The sequence below is a fragment of the Stenella coeruleoalba genome (genome assembly GCF_951394435.1).
Source record: "Stenella coeruleoalba genome assembly, chromosome: 10".
NCBI lineage: Eukaryota > Metazoa > Chordata > Mammalia > Artiodactyla > Delphinidae > Stenella > Stenella coeruleoalba.
The window spans coordinates 48,267,025-48,286,311 of NC_137156.1; the positions used below are offsets into that span (position 1 = coordinate 48,267,025).

The 19,287-nt window shown below is 43.3% G+C and overlaps 1 protein-coding gene across 14 annotated transcripts in view; it reads right to left on the reverse strand.

The window, feature by feature from the left end:
- NEK10 (NIMA related kinase 10) overlaps nt 1-19,287 on the reverse strand; it is a 315,567-nt gene that overhangs the window by 268,339 nt on the left and 27,941 nt on the right. For 12 of the 14 annotated variants that reach the window (XM_079933110.1, XM_079933115.1, XM_079933109.1 and 9 more), the window contains 3 exons: nt 18,455-18,585; nt 15,699-15,797; nt 1,838-1,922 (listed from right to left, as the gene is read on the reverse strand). In XM_079933110.1, the coding sequence (XP_079789236.1) occupies nt 1,838-1,922; nt 15,699-15,797; nt 18,455-18,585 (315 nt within the window). Of the gene's footprint in view, nt 1-1,837; nt 1,923-15,698; nt 15,798-18,454; nt 18,586-19,287 lie in introns of those variants that run through there. The other 2 variants (XM_079933101.1, XM_079933100.1) reach the window with 2 other exon arrangements.

A 19,287-nucleotide genomic window follows, 5' to 3' on the forward strand; every position in this document is an offset into this window, starting at 1 on the left:
ATCAATTCTCTGAGCAAACATGTCAAAGGCAAATATTTTGCTAACTTCTATAAGTCAAAAAACTAGACCTTCTGCTAAAAATCCACCCTCTTCCATGAATAGTTATATTAATATTATATACACAGTGTTCTTACCCAAGCTGAGGCCTGTGGGGTGTACAGGGGGCTATTAATAATGACTTGTGGACAAGGAGCTCATGGGGGTGACCCAGGCAAAGTGAAGCACATGGCCCACCCTCACCATGCGTGACCCACACAGCTTTTCTCACAGGAGAAAAGGAAAATTCCCAGAAAACTGTGAGCAACCAGGACAGAAAGCCATTTGAAGTATGTAAGATATTCAAATGACTGTGGTTGGCTAAACTAGAACAGCACAAAGACAGCTTAGAATACGGAATGAGGAAGGGAGTGACTCTTCTAAAGAAAAGATTGAAGCCATCATGAATCCCAGGAGACTCAAATCAGAGCAGGCTCTGTAGCTGGCTAGTACCAGAACGCTTTTTTTTTTTTTTAAATGCCAAGTTTGGAAAAGATGGTTATTGGGGTAATGAAATTATTATTATTCTGACTCAAATAATAATTCATCAATAAAACTGAATCCAAAATAAAAGAGCTTCAGAGTGGTCTGAGCATCCCCGTAGCTTATCAGGACAGGGCATAAAAGGAGATACTTCTTAGGAAAAAAAACAATCTGTGAAAATGACTGAAGCATGTATGAATAATAAGGATAGTAAGAATGCTCTTTAGATATTTAACACTGGCAAGAAGAAACAGTAATGGTTCATAAGCAATTTGGAGGCTTCTCCAAATTGGTTGGGCAGTGGTTCTGCCTGTGTTCTCAAACTGTGGTCCCCTGACCAGCAGCATCAGCATCACCTGGGAAAAGTTGTTAGAAATGCAGATTTCCAGGCCCTCCCCAAACTTACTGAATCAGAAACTGTGGGGGTGGGTGCCAGCAATCTTTAAGTCTTCCAAGTGTTCCTGATGCACAGAAAGTTTAGGAACTTCTGCTTTATAAAAGCAGCTATCTTAGCAGCTGAGACTAGACGGAACAACTTTCATGATCCAGGTGAAGTGTTAGGTAAGCCTTTCTTTAGAGCCTCACTGCTAAAGCACTAAGTTCTTGCTAATCAAAATGTGGGCCATGAACCAGTGGCCTCAGCAGAATCGTGGGTCTCAGGGTACAACTACAGAATCCACATCCGCATTTACAAGATCCCCAGGTGATTCCTCTGCACTTTAAAGTTTAAGAGGCACTAAACTACGGCCGCACATTTAACTAACTAGTGAGAGGAGGTGAGATTCCTGCCTGCAGGCACCTCCTCTGAGACAAGTGGGAGGCCCCTTGCTCACCTCTAACTCAGGGTCTGAGGCTGGACTCTGGGACAAGCATGGCTCTGGAGCAGCTACCAAAGCTGCAGGCCCTGCCTTTCCCACTCACTGCCCCTGGAGCCCCCTGAGGAAGCCCCCACTTGTCGCTGCTGACTTTGACCTACTGAGCTGCTTGGCATAAGCATGCTCGAAGGTGTGGCCAAGTGTACACCTCTCCAAACTGACTATCGTTTAAAATGCCAGGAGATAATGCAAGCATAGACCCGAAGTTCAATCCACTTCATCCCATGTGTAATAGAGTAGAAATTTACAGGTGTTTTTGTCCCCATTAAATCACTTCTCTCCTATCATTTTAAATAGCAGGTGAGATACTTCCCAAATTTGGAAACTACTGAGTTGTGAGAGAGGAAAAGAAAAAGTTACCATGCTCTGCTTCAAAGAAAAGCCCACCAGGTTTTTTTTCATCTTCAAACAAGTAAAAAATATTTTTATTTTTTGCAACCAACCTGATAACGTGGATCCCTCACTAGAAGTCTCAGACAAATTAATACTCTCAGAAAATGAAGAGATGGGGCTCGATCAACCCACTCTCTGAAAGAAGAAAACAAGAGAGAACATGTTTGTTCATGTTTAAAGGCCAACGTGACAGTTTATGAACAATGCAAGAAGAATAAAAAACGTCTAAAGGAAGAGCATTAGTTTATCTCAAACAGTCTGCAATAGGGACTGTTATTTGATTCTTGAACACTTGACACATTTTAATGCAAAACACATAGAAACTGTCATTGTCACTACAAAGTAGAGGTCCCCAAAATTATTTGGTTCACAGGGACCTTACTGACTCACGGCAGCCCCTGACCAAAAGAAATAGCTAAAGGGTTCAACTTTAAAAGACTTGATACCCTGATAACTTAGTATCCATTTGAAAAAATAATACACAGACACTAAAAAAAAAGTCTTTTTATTTTATTCTTAATCACATTTACTTACTGATGGGGTGTGTGCACCTGTGGACACTAAACAACTTCTCCAGCCTTGGAATCAGATCTAACACCATTACCTCCATTCCCTCTTCCACCTGACTTTCCCAGGGCACTTGCTTTTTGTCACAGTAACCACTGAAAACCCAGCTACAGAAAAGTAAGCCATCATCTAAGGGAAGGCAGTACAATCTAATGTGGAAACTGTAACTACCTGAGTAGTTTGCACTGTGTCTGACAGATGTTGTGTATCATTGCTGTTTTCCTTGAAATTTAAAAATATCCCACAACACCCCTGGGGGTTCTCTGCAGCTCCCAGGGCACTTCAGCGCTCCCTGTGGGAAACATTGTGATGAAGTATTTTCTTACACCTTAGATCAGTCTTCCTGGAAGCAGACTCTTCCATGAAGATTGGTGTGCGTGTGAGTGATTGAGGACATGCTCTCGGGGAGTCCACCTGGAGTGGAGAGCAGGGGTGAGGAGTGGGGAAGCCAAGTGGGCAAGGGCCCTTCTGTGCCAGCCTCACCTCCAAGGACCCCCCACCCCCACGGAGGCAAGCACCCTGGTTTTCCTGCTCCCAAAACGGCTGTCACAGTGTGTGTGGAGGGTGCTGCAGCAGGGACTAGGGAGCAAGTTCTCAGGCACTGCTGCTCTCCGGGCCTGCGGGCAAAGTGGACTCAAAACTCCAGAGCGGGGTGCCAGGGCCCAGCCGCTCACATGGACGCTGCCACCCAGTCCTCGACTGAAGCCCGAGTCACAGGGGCCACCAGCACGGCTGGGGCTCACTGCAGGCACGGCTCGCTCAGTGGGTTCCAGCTCGAGGGAGCAGAGTGGTCGGCGCAGCACCCCCGTCACTCTGGGGTGGGGTCATCGGTACACCCAGCACCCGTCCCAGCTGCTGTGCCTCCGTGAGCAGCTTCTACTTCACTGCTCAGCTTCTCTGTGCCAGTTAGAGTTAGTAGTAAAAAAAATTCAAACTGGGAAAAATTTTCAGGCTGCTCCAGTGTTGCCACTCAGGCTGCAGAGCGTGAACACTGCGAAGGGCCTTTCATGGCACTATGTAAGGATGCTTCTGCCCAAGAACCTGTAGGAACAGAGCCCAGGCTGAGGCCGGGACCCACGGCTTCCTGAGTCTCAGCTGACAGCACGTCTGAAACCGAATTCATGCCCCGCCGCCCCCCCAACCCCCCGCCACAAACACGCCTCACCCCTCCAGGCCTCCAGTTGATCAGACCGAAACCCTGGGTGTTTTCTCACCTCCTCTACTTCCCTCACATCTTTCATCTAATCCCTCAGCACATCCTGTCTGCTCTACCTTTAAAATATCTCCCCATTCCCACCACTTTGAGGTAGGAGGTAGATGGGCCCCTGGGCTGAGCCACTGGAGTTCGTCAAGCAGAATAAATTGGAGCTTTGTTTTCCCTGGACACTCCAAGGACAGAGCTAGTGACAGGAGCTGAGCTCTGAGGGAGAGTAAAGAGATAAAACGACCACATCTATCACTACTGAAGTCAAGGAAACCTCCCTGACTGCACATGCACAGGAAGGCTCCTTTGGGGTCAAAAAGGGGCGACATCATCCCATAACAGGTGCTGTCAAACCTCCGTTAGCCTCTGCACTGGAATCCATCTTGGCAAAAAGATGTGCACACATATCGGGCAGGGCAGTAGGACAGGTCAGGTGTGGGGAAAGAAGCGAGATAACTGGCCAGAGCAGAAGGAAGACCCAGAAGAACCGCCCCATATAAATGATTTAATCGCCTCTTTATTGCACTCCTCATTCAGGAGGATGCCCACACCCTTTCCCTCCAGGTGTGTACTCCTGTTTTGCTTCTGTCTAAATACACTGTTTCTCTATGTGTTCTCCACATGTTGTGCTGTGTCTCTAATAATAAACTTTGTACCTGTTTTTGCCTCCTTGATTCATTCTTGCTTTCAAACAGGGGCAAGAGCCAGGGGAACTTTGCTTCTAGCCTCCAGCCCCTGCTGGACTAGCAGCTAGGATTCCTGGTTTTCATCCAGGCTACGCAGCTCCAATTCCTAGGCAGGGAAATAGGATCCTGCTTCAAGACCACTCACCGCTGTCTCTCCGAGATCAACTTCTCACTCCCTCGCCTTCTATGACCCTGGTTCAAGCCGCCATCATCTTTTGCTTGAACCATTGCAAAAGCCTCCCATCTGGCTTTCTTGCTTCCATCTTTGTCCCCAACTTCAATCTTCACACATCTGCCAAGGAGACAAACACCCTCCCCTGCCCTCCTCCAACAGTTCTCCTCTCACTCAGTCCTCACGGCCCCTGAGGCCCTACAGGACCCGGCCTCCCCACTGCCTCTCAGACCTCATTCCCTCCGTTCTCCACTGCTCCCACCCATGCTCTCTCAGACACACTGACCCTCTCATAACATGGCTGGGCTGGGCTTGGAACCTGTGCCTTTGGTGCTTCCCATGAAGCAGACTTCTGTGACTTTTTAACACTGGAACCTCCCATACAACTATATAGATGTCCTCCGACATGACATGAGGCCAGTCACATGCAGTTGTTCTAACCAAAGTGTATGTCAAGGTGCAGAAGCCACCAACACAGCACAGCCTGGACTCCTAAGGTGAGGAAGGGGGTCTGAGCACTGCTGAGCACTGGACCTGCCTGCATCACCTGTGGAAGTTAGTCCCTGCCAGGTGACACGTCTTACACTGCCCTCCAAACTAGTCCAACAGTGGCACTGGGTGCAAATGTTAACAAAAACCTAAAACAAAATGTGTCTGCTATTTCATACATAGCCAAGAAAAACAGAGAAAGATAATGGAAGCTACCTTGGAATAGAATCCACATAGTTTCTCCCACCCTCTCGCACCTCCACAGCTGAGCTGGTTGTACATCCAGCAAAGTTAGGATACTTTAAAGATCTGCCCCTCAGTCAAGTGAAGCATTTACTTGAGCTGCAGTCCCAAGCCAACCCTTGCATGGCTTGTCCAATATTGATCCTTGACATTTGGTGGGAAATTCAGTTTTGACTCTTCCACAATCCTGAGAAATTCAACTCTGTCCCAAACCTGCCCATCTCAGACCTGAGTGCACGAGACACACCCTCCTAGAAGGCAAGCCAAACATCTGTGGTTCCTGCCACTGGAGGTTTCACCCCCAGCCCAGCCCCCTTACACTCCGCCCCAAGCCACTCACTGTTTCTTCCATCTACTAACTTAGCTCATGGGAAGGAAGTTGGAAATATGTTTTTCCCGTAGCCTTATATTCCCAAGGATGTTTGACTGCTTCTTATAAATTAGAGCCCCCAGCAGAGGCCTGGCTCTGCAAATAGAGGTTGAGCAAGATGTCCCAAGAACATCACTGGCTGCGAGTCACTCCTCCTGCCATCACCAAGGCTCCTGGCAAGAGCTGCCTGCCACAGCCACCAGCAACATCACAGCCCTCCTATAGCCAGGGCACCACGACAGTGACACCTCTGCTACGGAGGCAAAGTTCAGTTTCTTCTGAAAATAAAGGCAGGACTCAACCCATCTAAGGCCTGCAGCCAGGCAGAATTATCCAAGGCCACAGTGGGAAGCTGCACTATATTTCATCCTAAGTTCCCTGTACTGGGAAAAATAATGCAAATTTGAAGTACCTTTTGAATTTAAAACAGTCACCTCTGGGAACACTTGTAAGGATGTGGTTATTCTGAGGCTCCTATTAGAGAGAGAATACCTTTAATCTCATAAGTAGAGGGATGGCGCATGACTAGTTTCCCTTCCAGGTGCTGGGGTCATCTAAAGATAGAGTGTAGCCTGCACTGCAGTGCAGACACTACATCCCAAAGATCTAACAGGAATAATGATCCAGTTGCAACAGCTGCTGGTAACCTCCCGAGGTTTAATGCTGGCTGTTCTTCATTATTTAAGAGGAGAAGCCATGGGACATACCGAGAGATGACTCACACTACAAATATGTGTGTACTGAAATTTTTCCTCTTAAGAATATACAATCTTCATGAGGAAAGTCCATGGCCTTTCAAATGTTTTTTCACATTAAATATGAAAAGGTTTTTTTGTTCTGTTTCTTCTCACCTCTAAAAAAAAAAAAGAAAAGAAAAGGAATTCCAGAATGGTTTTTGTTTTGTTTTTACCATAAAAGGAGTGCAAACAAATGAAGAGTTCCAGAAAAGTCTCAAAGTTCTGTTCCAAGCAAATGGCATTTTTTTGTTCTACAATTTAGAACTGTGGCCCAAAGCTATTAATATTTCTATGTGATTCTGGCCTATTGTAAATGTAAATAGAATTCCTGGTGTCTGGGTCCTGCAGGGCCTCCCCTCTGAGCGCTGACCTCTGAGGAGCAGTTGTTCCCTCCATGGCTTCCAGCCCTCAACCTCCCCCCTCACCCAAGTACCTGGCTCACTGACTGGAGCTCTGCTGTTCATGGGGAATGGCATGTTCTGTAAGGTGATATAGAGCTCTGTTTGCCAAGAGTCGGGGGACTAGGAAACGCACTGAGTCTAGTGTAAGCAGAGGATTACAGAGAATAATAATGACAGACTCTAAAGATGGCTGCCTTTGTTTGACTGAGGAGGAGCCAGGTGACTTGTCCAAGAGTGCGCATAGGTAGCAGAGCTGGGCCCTGACTCCCAGGCCAGGGCTCCCGCATCCCCCACCTCCACCCGGCACAGAAAGGGGGTCTTAGATACATCTACTGCGGGGGCAGGCATGTTCTGCACAGTGGTGAGGGGTCTCCTGAGGTAGCTCTGAAAACCTTGTCTGTCGGCAAAGACAGTGTTTCCCTGGAGGCTGTGTTCCAATAGAGTAGCTGCACAGCAGCAGATTCATGACCAGGCAAATATTTATCCCCTCTTGTGACTGAACTTTTGCCACTGCTTTCACAGGACTATTACCACATGGCAGTATGACCAGGCCCCACGGCCTTTGTCCACGACCACCTGCCACATCGCTTTCGGCATCAGATGCCATTTTCTGCTATCAGTATAAAAAAAGAGAAGGAAAAATGGTACCACCAGAGACATAGCATTTGAAAAGAGAAAGGGTAGTTGGGGTTTCACCTTCCCATTCAGTCGAAGAAACCAGTATGCGATGTGAGAGTCACAAAGCTGCAGGGCTGAGCACTGAGAGTCACACGGTCTGGGGTAAACTCCATCCAGGGGCTGATGCAAATGCCAGAGGTCACAACCTCAGCTGGCTCTCACCCAGAAAAAGCAGCATCTTCAGAGGAGGTGTTATTTAGATTGCCCTTTTCATTAACGCACAAAACAACCACCACCAAAAAACTACCACCTTTCACTAAAAATTTAAAAGTGGAGAAATTCAAACCTGTTTCAGTATAAATATTACCTCAAATTCATATGACAGAGCCCTATTTTTTTGGATAGTTGTAAAAGCAAAATTCACATCAAAATAGACATGTAAAACTTAAAAGGAATAAGAAAACGTGAAGAAATGAATTATAAATGAGTATTCAAGGAATATTTACTGACTTGTTCCACTATTCTTAATGGGTAGTGTCATCCATTAAACCTGTCCCAGAAGAGACACCCAGTCAGAGGTCCATCCAATTCATCATGTTGGTCCCAAAAGTCAGACAGATATTGAGTAGAAAGGACTGTTCTAGCTGTTTCTTCTCCATGGCTGGTGAAAGTTTCAGAGATTGAATGCTTTCAGATATTTGCTGATCACCTCCTGGGAGCCAGGCACTGTTACATGCCCAGGACTATAGCCTGGACAAAACCATGCCCTTGTGTTCACAGAGGTTACCATTTAGAGAAAGAAGACCAATAACACACATAAACAAACAAAACTGCACATTAGGTGGTGACCAGAGAAAAACAACCCTAAAGTTAAGGGTTTAGGGAGTCCTGAGAATGCTATTTTAGGAGAGTCAGAGAAGGGTTTTCTGATACGGTTAGCATCTGAGTGAACTGAGGAGTGAGTCAAGGTCAGAACAGCGGAAGAGTTAAGTATCTAGCTCCTGAGCAGGAGTGCACTAGTTTGCGCAAGGAAGCCCTTGGGGGCTGGAACAAACTGAGCAAAGACAGCGTAATGGGAGCTGAAGTTACAGAGGTGGTAGGAGCCAGTTCTGTAGGTCTTTTGTAGAATAGGAATAGGGATTTTGGACTTTTTATTCTGGAGAGTCACGGGAAGGCTTTAAGCAGAGGACTGACATTATGTGACAGAAATTCTGAAAAGACCCTTTTGGATGTGCTGTTAGGAACACCATACCATAGGGAGTCAAGGGTCAAAGCCAGGAGCCCAGTTAGCCCACTGCAATGGTCCAAGCAAGAGACAGTGGCAGCTAGGACTAGGTTAATAGCTGGGAAAGACTAAAGTTGAGAGGAAGGCAAGTTGAGTAAGAAAAATCAAAAGTCCCATTTTTGGCATGTTAGCTTTGAGATGCCCAAAGAAGTCCACCAATCAATACATGAAAGAAAAGACTAATTTATAGCAGGAGAGAGCTGTACTTTAGTCTCTCAAAGCAAAGCTGATAGAGGAGTTCAGGAACGGGTGGACTTTCATAAGTGGGGGTTTTGGGGGACTGATTGATTTTAGCCATGGAAAGGGAATTCCTGGAATGTGTTCCAGCTTACTCCCTGGCTCTCAGAAGCTCATGTACTGATGGGAAGCTGTCACTTACTGATTTGGTCAGGTTTAAAACAGGTTCTGGTGCTTATGTATGGCCAACAAGCAGTCATTTCCTGGGAAGGTGGGAACATTTTAATTTCATACCTGTTAGACATCCAAGTGAATGAGTTTCACAAGAAGCAATAGTGGAAAAGAGAACATAATTACTCAAGTGACACTTTTCTGTGGGGCAAACCTGAAAACCAATTTTAAACATATTGGGTTGGCCAAAAGGTTTGTTCAGTTTTTTCCGTAAGATGGCTCTAGTAGCACTTAGTTTTCTTCAACTTCATTCGAAACAATTTTGTTAGATTGTATGTGACAGTTGTCATATCAGCATGCATTTGAAAAAAGACATCAAAATTGGTGAATTTTTGTGTAGCCATTTTAATATTGAAGATGGAAGAAAAAAAGCAACATTTTCGGCATATTATGCTTTATTATTTCAAGAAAGGTAAAAACACAACTGAAACGCAAAAGAAGATTTGTGCAGTGTATACAGAAGGTGCTGTGACTGATCGGACGTGTCAAAAGTGGTTTGCGAAGTTTCGTGCTGCCGATTTGTTGTTGGACGATGCTCCACGGCTGAGTAGACCAGTTGAAGTTGATAGCAATCAAATTGAGATATTAAATGAGAACAATCAACATTTTACCACATGGGAGATACTCAAAATATCCAAATTAAGTGTTGAAAATCATTTGCACCAGCTTGGTTATGCTCATCACTTTGATGTTTGGGTTCCCCATAAGTTAAGCAAAAAAAACCTTCTTGACTGTATTTCCACATGCGATTCCCTACATAGAAGTAACGAAAAAAATTCCGTTTTTTAAACAAATTGTGATGGGTGATGAAAAGTGGATACTGTACAATAATGTGGAATGGAAGAGATCGTGGGGCAAGCAAAATGAACCACCACCAACCACACCAAAGGCTGGTCTTCATCCAAAGAAAGTGATGTTGTGTGTATGGTGGGATTGGAAGGGAGTCCTCTATTATGAGCTCCTTCCAGAAAACCAATCAATCAATTCCAACAAGTACTGCTCCCAATTGAAAGCAGTCAATTGAAAGCAGCACTCAATGAAAAGCATCCAGAATTAGTCAACAGAAAATGCACAATCTTCCATCAGGATAACACAAGGCCACATATTTCTTTGATGACCTGGCAAAAACTGTTACAGCTTGGCTGGGAAGTTCTGATTCAACCGCCATATTCACAGGACATTGCACCTACAGATTTCCATTTATTTTAGTCTTTACAAAATTCTGTTAATGGAAAAAAATTTCAATTCCCTGGAAGGCTGTAAAAGGCACTTGGAACAGTTCTTTGTTCAAAAAGATAAAAAGTTTTGGGAAGATGGAATTATGAAGTTGCCTGAAAACTGGCCAGTGGAACAAAAGCGTGAATACATTGTTCAATAAAGTTCTTGGTGAAAATGAAAAATGTGTCTTTTATTTTTTCTTAAAAACCAAAGGCACTTTTTGGCAAACCCAATACTTTGGCTAATAAAGAACCAGAGAATCCGCAAGGCAGAGGAGAACACAGTACTAGTCAAGGTTGTGCCTCAGCCCCTCAGCTACTGGATCTCTCAAATGAGGTGGAATGGATTTTGTCTTCAGGGTCCATTCCAGCTCTAATTGGATGACGCTTTTGTGTGTGCATATATACATATAGTGTGCGTGTATACGCAATTTAAGTTTGGGATAAACTCTAAATAACATTTTAGGAGAAATTAACATGTAAGAGCTAGATATTTCCTCCAAGTTAGGAATCAGCTTGAGGCCTACAAGCTTATTTTCTTCCTTTCTACATTTAACATTGTGAAACTTAGAACAAAAGGGAGACAAAAAGACAAGATTCTAAAGGATTCTACTCTGCATAAAAGCACATACAGTTGAGGAGATTTGTTCAAGATGGCAGAGTAGAAGGACGTGCGCTAACTCCCTCTTGCAAGAGCACCAGAATCACAAGTAACTGCTGAACAATCATCAACAGGAAGACACTGGAACTCACCAAAAAAGATACCCCACATCCAAAGACAAAGGAGAAGCCCCAGTGAGGTGGTAGGAGGGGCATAATCACAATAAAATCATATCCCATAACCACTGGGTGGGTGACTCACAAACTGGAGAACAATTATACCACAGAAGCCTACCCAGTGGAGTGAAGGTTCTGAGCTCCACTTCAGGCTTCCCAACCTCGGGGTCTGGAAACGGGAGGAGGAATTCCCAGAGAATCAGACTTTGAAAGCTGGCCAGATTTGATTGCAGGACTTCGATAGGACCAGAGGAAACAGAAATTCCACTCTTGGAGGGCACACACAAAGTAGTGTGCACATCAGGACCCAGGGGGAAGGAGGAGTGACCCCATAGGAGACTGAACCAGACCTACCTGCTAGTGTTGGAGGGTCTCCTGCAGAGGTGGGGGGTGGTTGTGCCTCAATGTGGGGACAAGGACACTGGCAGCAGAAGTTTTGGGAAGCACTCCTTGGCATGAGCCCTCCCAGAGTCCACCATTAGCCCCACCAAAGACCCTGTAGCCTCCAGTGATGGGTTGCTTCAGGCCAAACAACCAATAGGGAGGGAACTCAGCCCCATACAACAGCAGACAAGTGGATTAAAGTTTTACTGAGCTCTGCCCGCCAGAGCAACACCCAGCTGTACCCACCACCAGTCCCTCCCATCAGGAAGCTTCCACAAGCCTCTTAGATAGCCTCATCCACCAGAGGGCAGAGAGCAGAAGCAAGAAAAACTATAATCCTGCAGCCTGTGGAATGAAAACCACATTCACAGAAAGACAGACAAAATGAAAAGGCAGAGGACTATGTAGCAGATGAAGGAACAAGATAAAACTCCAGAAAAACAATGAAATGAAGTGGAGATAGATAACCTTCCAGAAAAAGAATTCAGAATAATGAAACTGAAGATGATCCAGGACCTCGGAAAAAGAATGGAGGCAAAGATCAAGAAGATGCAAGAAATGTTTAACAAACACCTAGAAGAATTAAAGAACAAACACCTAGAAGAATTAAAGAACAAACAAACAGAGATGAACAATACAATGACTGAAATGAAAAATACAGTAGAAGGAATCAATAGCAGAATAACTGAGGCAGAAGAACGAATAAGTGACCTGGAAGACAGAATGGTGGAATTCACTGCTGTGGAACAGAATAAAGAAAAAAGAATGAAAAGAAATGAAGACAGCCTAAGAGTCCTCTGGGACAACATTAAATGCAACAACATTTGCATTATAGGGGTCCCAGACGGAGAAGAGAGAGAGGAAGGACCTGAGAAAATATTTGAAGAGATTATAGTCGAAAACTTCCCTAACATGGGAAATAGCCACCCAAGTCCAGGAAGCGCAGAGAATCCCAGGTAGCATAAACCCAAGGAGAATCATGCTGAGACACAGACAGAGAGTAATCAAATTGACAAAAATTAAAGACAAAGAAAAATGATTAAAAGCAATAAGGGGGGCTTCCCTGGTGGCGCAGTGGTTGAGAGTCCACCTGCCGATGCGGGGGACACGGGTTCGTGCCCCGGTCCAGGAGGATCCCCCATGCCGCGGAGCGGCTAGGCCCGTGAGCCATGGCCGCTGAGCCTGCGCGTCCGGAGCCTGTGCTCCACAACAGGAGAGGCCACAACAGTGAGAGGCCCGTGTACCGCAAAAAAATCCAAAAACAAACAAAAAAAACCTATAAAACTTAGATATATTTTATCTTACATTTAACAAAATTTAACTTATAATGCAACTCTGCCCTAATGACTAGAACAAAGCAAGAATGGGTTCTGCTGACACTTTTTGGCATATGTTTTCTGACAAAGTCATATAACATGATCCAATTTCCTCGAATTTACTTTTCACTTTTGCAGCATAAAAGAGGTTCATTTCTGCAAATATATTAGAAAGATCCACCAATTTTTCCTAATGCCCTCTCCTATTCTTTGCTATTCAAAACATGCTTTTCTGAAGTTCCATCCTGTCACCTTCCTTGTAACTTCTACAATTGTCAAGCCGTCTGATTCTGGCAGGGCCTCATCTGTCAGATCCCACCAGTTCAGCACCATCACTTTCAGTAACTTCATGGAATTCTACATCTTTAGCCAGATTCCCTAGTTTGTTTCACAAATTAGATTATGTTTTATTTGTATTATATTACAGAATCTTCACATCAGCTGGCAATCAGCAGGGAATGGACCGACAGGGGCCTCAGAGGAACAGTTACACAAAAGAGATACTGGAGTAGAGGCCGACTGTATAGTAGACAGTTAACTGGGAAATGTGTCAGCTTTGTAACAATTTTTACTTCCCTACATAATCTCATAACCCTTTGTGCTTTCCTGCACAGGCAAATGAGATGAAAAAGAAGTGGGTGTATTTTCTAATGGCAGACTCTACTGTGGACAAATGATCTTAGGGCAGAAAGAAAAGTTAGAAGATGAAAATTCATTTCCATACCCTGCCACTCATCAAGATTCATTGCCATGTGTAACCCAGAGTAACCTCAGGTTCAGTGCTTGCCCTTTGAGATCTACTGTGCGATCTTGCCTTATCTGACTCTGGGTTAACAATTCTTGTCTCATTTCAGATGCTGCTTGGTAATTTTATTTCTGAGAACAAAGGCTCAATCACAGGTCAACCTTAGGGAAAAAACCCGGAAAAGGGGGTATCCAGAAGTGTGGTCTAGGGGAGACTGCAGTTGGGGAAAGTGAAATAGAAGAGGGACAAGAAGAAGAATGTCAATTGGGCATAAGTAGATGAGAATAAATTCCCAGTCAGCCATATTCTCAGGGTAAACTTGAACAGCATAACATCCAGAATATGCCAACCTTATCTATAACCAGAATTGGACCAAAGACCACACCCCCACCCCTGCAATCTCATCCATCCCTTGTTTGTATTAATACAGTTTATATTTATTACATTTTCTTTGTATTGAGATGCTGGGTAACTGGCTGATCAGAGTGAGTCCCTAGGAAGAAAGGGACCACATGTCCTACTCATCTTTGTATTTTCACCCTCTCTTCCTTCTCCACCACGTGCTCCCTCTCTTCCTTGCACATAGTGATGATCAATAATTTGTTTATTGAATTGAATCCAAGCCTTCCAGGCAACATCAAATCTGATGCTCACAAAGAAAGGGGATAGGAAGCCATACCAGGAAAGGCCCTGAGATGTAATTCTTCTGTTAGTCTAAAGCTAGAGGGTAAAGAAACAAAAAAAGGTAGTTCTGACCAAACAAACGAGGTTATCTGGGGTGAGAAACAATGGAAGACCTTTGTACTTAATCCATCTTTTACCCAACCCTGCTTTTAGAATAGAACTGAACAAAACAACCTCTCAGCAGTGAAAGGATGACATAAAATGATGCTCTTAATGTTCAACATTGCTAAATTCCTTCTCCTACTATGAAAGCAAAGACATTTATAATCATCGCTTCCTGGTTTAAAGATTTCCAGGGACTGATCATGTTGCAAGCCTGTAACTCCATCCAATCTAAGATGCCTCATTAATCACTAAGAATCTGAAAAGGTCCTGACAAGAGATCTCTTGACTTCAGAATTGTTAAGATCTCTTTCAACGGCTGGATGCCAACCCTTACCCAGCTGTTTTCCCTAACAATTCCTGCACCCAGTGCCTTCAGTGCAGAGACACAGTAAGGTCTCTACATCCTTAATATAGGAAATCTTCTGCCTTCACCCAAAGTACCAACCTGACAAATGGCCTACTGGACATCCACTGAGGAGTCTATGATAGCTGTCTTCAAAACAAATTAAAGAACTTCATTTTCCAATACCATTTCAGGCATAATTACTCTGCTACTAACCATTGCTCTACTCTCATCAAGCTCAAGAAGAAACAGTCTAGGACAACTTCAGGTCCTTTGCAAAGGTCATTAATCTTTTAACAGTCTTTGAGTATATTGTCAAGAGCTGAGCTGTGACCAAATTACATAACCTTGGTAAAGATTCTAGGCTTCTTGTATCATCTGAGCAAGTCTAATAATCTTCTGCTTAAACCAAGTAAAAAGGCATGGCAGATGCAGTCCCAACCTTGGATTGTTTTAAACTAAGCCAATGTAGTTGGCAGTCACTGTCCAGTACATAAATATGCAATACTAAATAACCCACCCAAAAGATCAAATTATTAGACCACCACTTAGATTGTATTTAGGGATGCTTTTCTACTTACAGTCACCTACAGCACTGGACCAAGTCAGAGTTTTATTTCGGCCAGGCATTAAATTATTAAGATATTTCCTATTTTCCAGAATAAGCATAATTTTTCGCATCTCACTGGAACAGAATTCAGATATCTCAATCAAGTCCCAAAGTGATGGAGAAGATTCAAGGTTCTTCATGGACTTTTCAGCCAGTGCCTGTGCAGAAAGAGTCTGGGCCTCCCGGGAAGAGTATAAGGCCATGTCCGCCCATGAAGGATGCTGGGAACCTCCTTCTCCCAACAAAGTTTGCTCCCAAAGTCTGGCAGCAGCATAGCTCTCACTGCAAGCAACCCAGAACAGAGAGAAAATCTCATTTTGCCTGTCTATCATAAAATTCAGCTAAATTCAGGCCTAACCAGAGTGATCTAAATGAGGTCATCTGCAATGCCTATTCATTCACCTCGTTCGAAATGGTCTTTGCTCTGTTTTGCCTTTTGAGCATGCTATGTTCAGTCTTGTAAACTGCTTCAAACCATATGCTAGAAATAAGATATATAAAATATGCCATTCTTGGGCAAATGTCTTTTTCTTTCCTGGGACAATCTTACCTGCATATGAGTCTATTTTTCACCAAGGCTGTAAAAATCTCCTGAAATAGTTTATGCTGGGGATGTGTGCTGAAATTTCTCTCATTCTTGTAGTTTATACTGAGATGAAACAAACAGAAAAGCATTTTATAGTAAAAATTATTTAGGCTGCCTCAAAATTACCAATGCAGAGAAAGATCACCTGTATGCATGAAGATACTGAGGGATTTTTGGGATTCAATATATCACCAAAGCAAGTATCAGTTGTTAAAACAGGAAGTAGAAATTCAATTATAAAGTTAATAATAAAGATTATAGCATATATATTTCATTTTACCACATTAACTAAATTATTCCCTATAAACATTTAAGAGCTAAAACTTGTGTGAGGGAAGAAAAGGGCATATGGAGAGAAAGAATGATTGGGCACATGATCTAGACAGCCATGAAACAGGCAGACAAGAATCCCTCCCTTTACTTTACTACCCACAATGGCTTGTGGCCGCTCTAGTTGTTAACACCACTGGATGCCATGCATATTTCCTTGTGGTCAACACCACTTCAACTGTGGTTGTGGATTGTGGGTGTGGGTGTGTGTAAAACAAAGTTGTGAGATATTCTAGCTTCAGTTTTTTCTTTCCTGATATTACAGCCATCAGAGAGGTTAAAAATATCCCAAAGCATTCCACTTTAAAACTGGGAAAGGATAAGAGGTAATGCACAAAAGGGTCATATCACTATGGCATATACAATACAATATTTTTGTGCCCATTAAAATAGACCAATTTAAGCCTATCTAGGCATGTTGTAAACCTGTTTGAAAAGTGACTCGGAGCAAGTTTTGTGAATGGAGACGTAGTGCTCAAGTCACATTCTGCTTTAAAAGTTGTAACAAATATAGATAAATTAAAAAGAAAAAGAAAATAGACCAATTTTAAGATCTAGGAGAAATACGCTGGAATTACATGGATGCACCACCTCAGAGGCAGGTTTTGTATCCTTATTATTGCCATTTGTTCTGTTCTGCCTTCACAGTCTTTCAGGTGTCATGGGACTGACTGTGTGTCCCTAAGTTAGCCAGGGCTGTCAATTCTTAGTACATGGACATGGGCAGACTGAATATGTAACAATTTTTAAAGAATTTTGTGTTCCTCACTAAACATGTATTTTAAAAATATTAACTCATGTAACATCATGTGATGTTTGTGGACTATTAAAGTCATTGTCATAAAATAACAGAGAAACAAAACCTAGGCCAAATAAATAAATTATCATTCTAGAATATTTATTTATATATATATATTTAAATTTTTTAACATCTTTATTGGATTATAATTGCTTTCCAATGGTGTGTTAGTTTCTGCTTTATAACAAAGCGAATCAGTTATACATATACATATGTCCCCATATCTCTTCCCTCTTGCGTCTCCTTCCCTCCCATGCTCCCTATCCCACCCCTCTAGGTGGTCACAAAGCACCGAGCTGATCTCCCTGTGCTCTGCGGCTGCTTCCCACTAGCTATCTATTTTACGTTTGGTAGTGTATATATGTCCATGACACTCTCTCACTTTGTCCCAGCTTCCCCTTCCCCTTCCCCATATCCTCAAGTCCATTCTCTAGTAGGTCTGTGTCTTTATTCCCATCTTGCCCCTAGGTTTCATGACCATTTTTTTTTTTTAGATTCCATATATATGTGTTAGCATATACGGTATTTGTTTTTCTCTTTCTGACTTACTTCACTCTGTATGACAGACTCTAGGTCCATCCGCCTCACAACAAATAATTCAATTTCATTTCTTTTTATGGCTGAGTAATATTCCATTGTATATATGTGCCACATCTTCTTTATCTATTCATCTGTTGATGGACACTTAGGTTGCTTCCATGTCCTGGCTATTGTAAATAGAGCTGCAATGAACATTTTGGTACATGACTCTTTTTGAATTATGGTTTTCTCAGGGTATATGCCCAGTAGTGGGATTGCTGGGTCGCATGGTAGTTTTATTTTTAGTTTTTTAAGGAACCTCCATACTGTTCTCCATAGCGGCTGTATCAATTTACATTCCCCCCAACAGTGCAAGAGGGTTCCCTTTTCTCCACACCCTCTCCACCATTTATTGTTTGTAGATTTTTTGATAATGGCCATAGAATATATATATTGATATTTCATGTCATTCATTATTTACATGACACTTAGTGCCAAATGACCTTAACAAACTGTAAAATAGGGAGAACCAGCTCCTGGAAGGAGGGTGGCCCACAACAATGTGCAGCTTCTAAGAGGTCTCCATGGCAACAGGAGAGCAAAACAGGGGCTGACACTTTCAACGTGAAAGGGGAGGGTGATGCTTCAACTGAAAGCCTCATGGCCTTGACAACCACAGCCTTCAGCCATCACATCTGCTCACAGCAGGTGCTTCTTTATGCCTCCTCACAGCTGGCAAGATATGCACCAGCCAAAAGCTAAAGACAAAGCTTGTTATCAGCCTCATCAGGTCAACAGCCTGAGCCATTTCTTCATGGAGCAAACACTAAATGTATGTCAAGAAGGTATCCTGAAACTCCCATGTCACTTTCACCTGCAGCCATTCAGCCTGCTATTCACACAGTACTTATGGGAACAGGTTAAGCACTAACTAAAATTATTAAACTAAGAATCTCCATGGTAAATTTTAAAATGGGTTTTAAATTTTAGCTCCTGTGACAAACTTAAATAAATCTTTGGGCTAATTAGCGGCCCAGGCTGCTGAAGGTAAGGGACATACTGGATTTCTTACCTAAAATTTTCAAGTTCAATGGCTTCTGTGGACTCGTGCCACTGACCTCGAGCTCCATGTCCACCCACCCTGATGGCAGGCTCAGACTTCGTCATGCTGCTTCTGGCACTATCGAAGTTAATGGCTGGAAGCTACAGAAATAAAGGCACAGAGGACTTGAGGATGACAATTCAGCACAGGATAAAGACAGTCACAAAAGCAGAGGCAACAGTGAAGGGAATGAGTGTTTCCCCGAGCCAACAATTAACAAGTTAGCTATGTCAAATGTAGGAGTTTTCCAAGATTTAGACATCCTTGACTTAAACATTTACTCTATCTTATGCTGCTTTTTCTTCATAGCTTGTAACACCACCTGATATCTTACAGTTATTTATGTATTTTCAGTCTCCTTGGTTATACTGTCAGCTCGACACAAGCAGGAGCTTTCCTATCGCTGTTCAATGTTGTATCCCTAGTACCTTACACAGTCCTGGGGATCCAGACCTGGGGGAGGCCTGGGCATTAGGCGCTTTTGCAGCTTCTTGGGCAATTCAAACGTGCAATCAGAACAGAGAGCTGACAGATACAGCTAGAAACTCTCTGGCCTAGAGTGGAGCCCCAAACTGAGAGTGAGTCATCTTCACTCATTCTTCATCCTTACCCGTCACGTACACTGCTTGCCAACTGGAAGAGTTGTAAAGGTAAAGAGATACTATCACTTTTAATCAGTCTGAATATCCTGATTCCTCAATCATGTTTATAAAAGTCATGAAAATATATTTTAGAATTAACCATAAGAAAAGGAAAAATTTACATTAACTAAAACAATTTGAGCATGCCCCCATTTACAATAT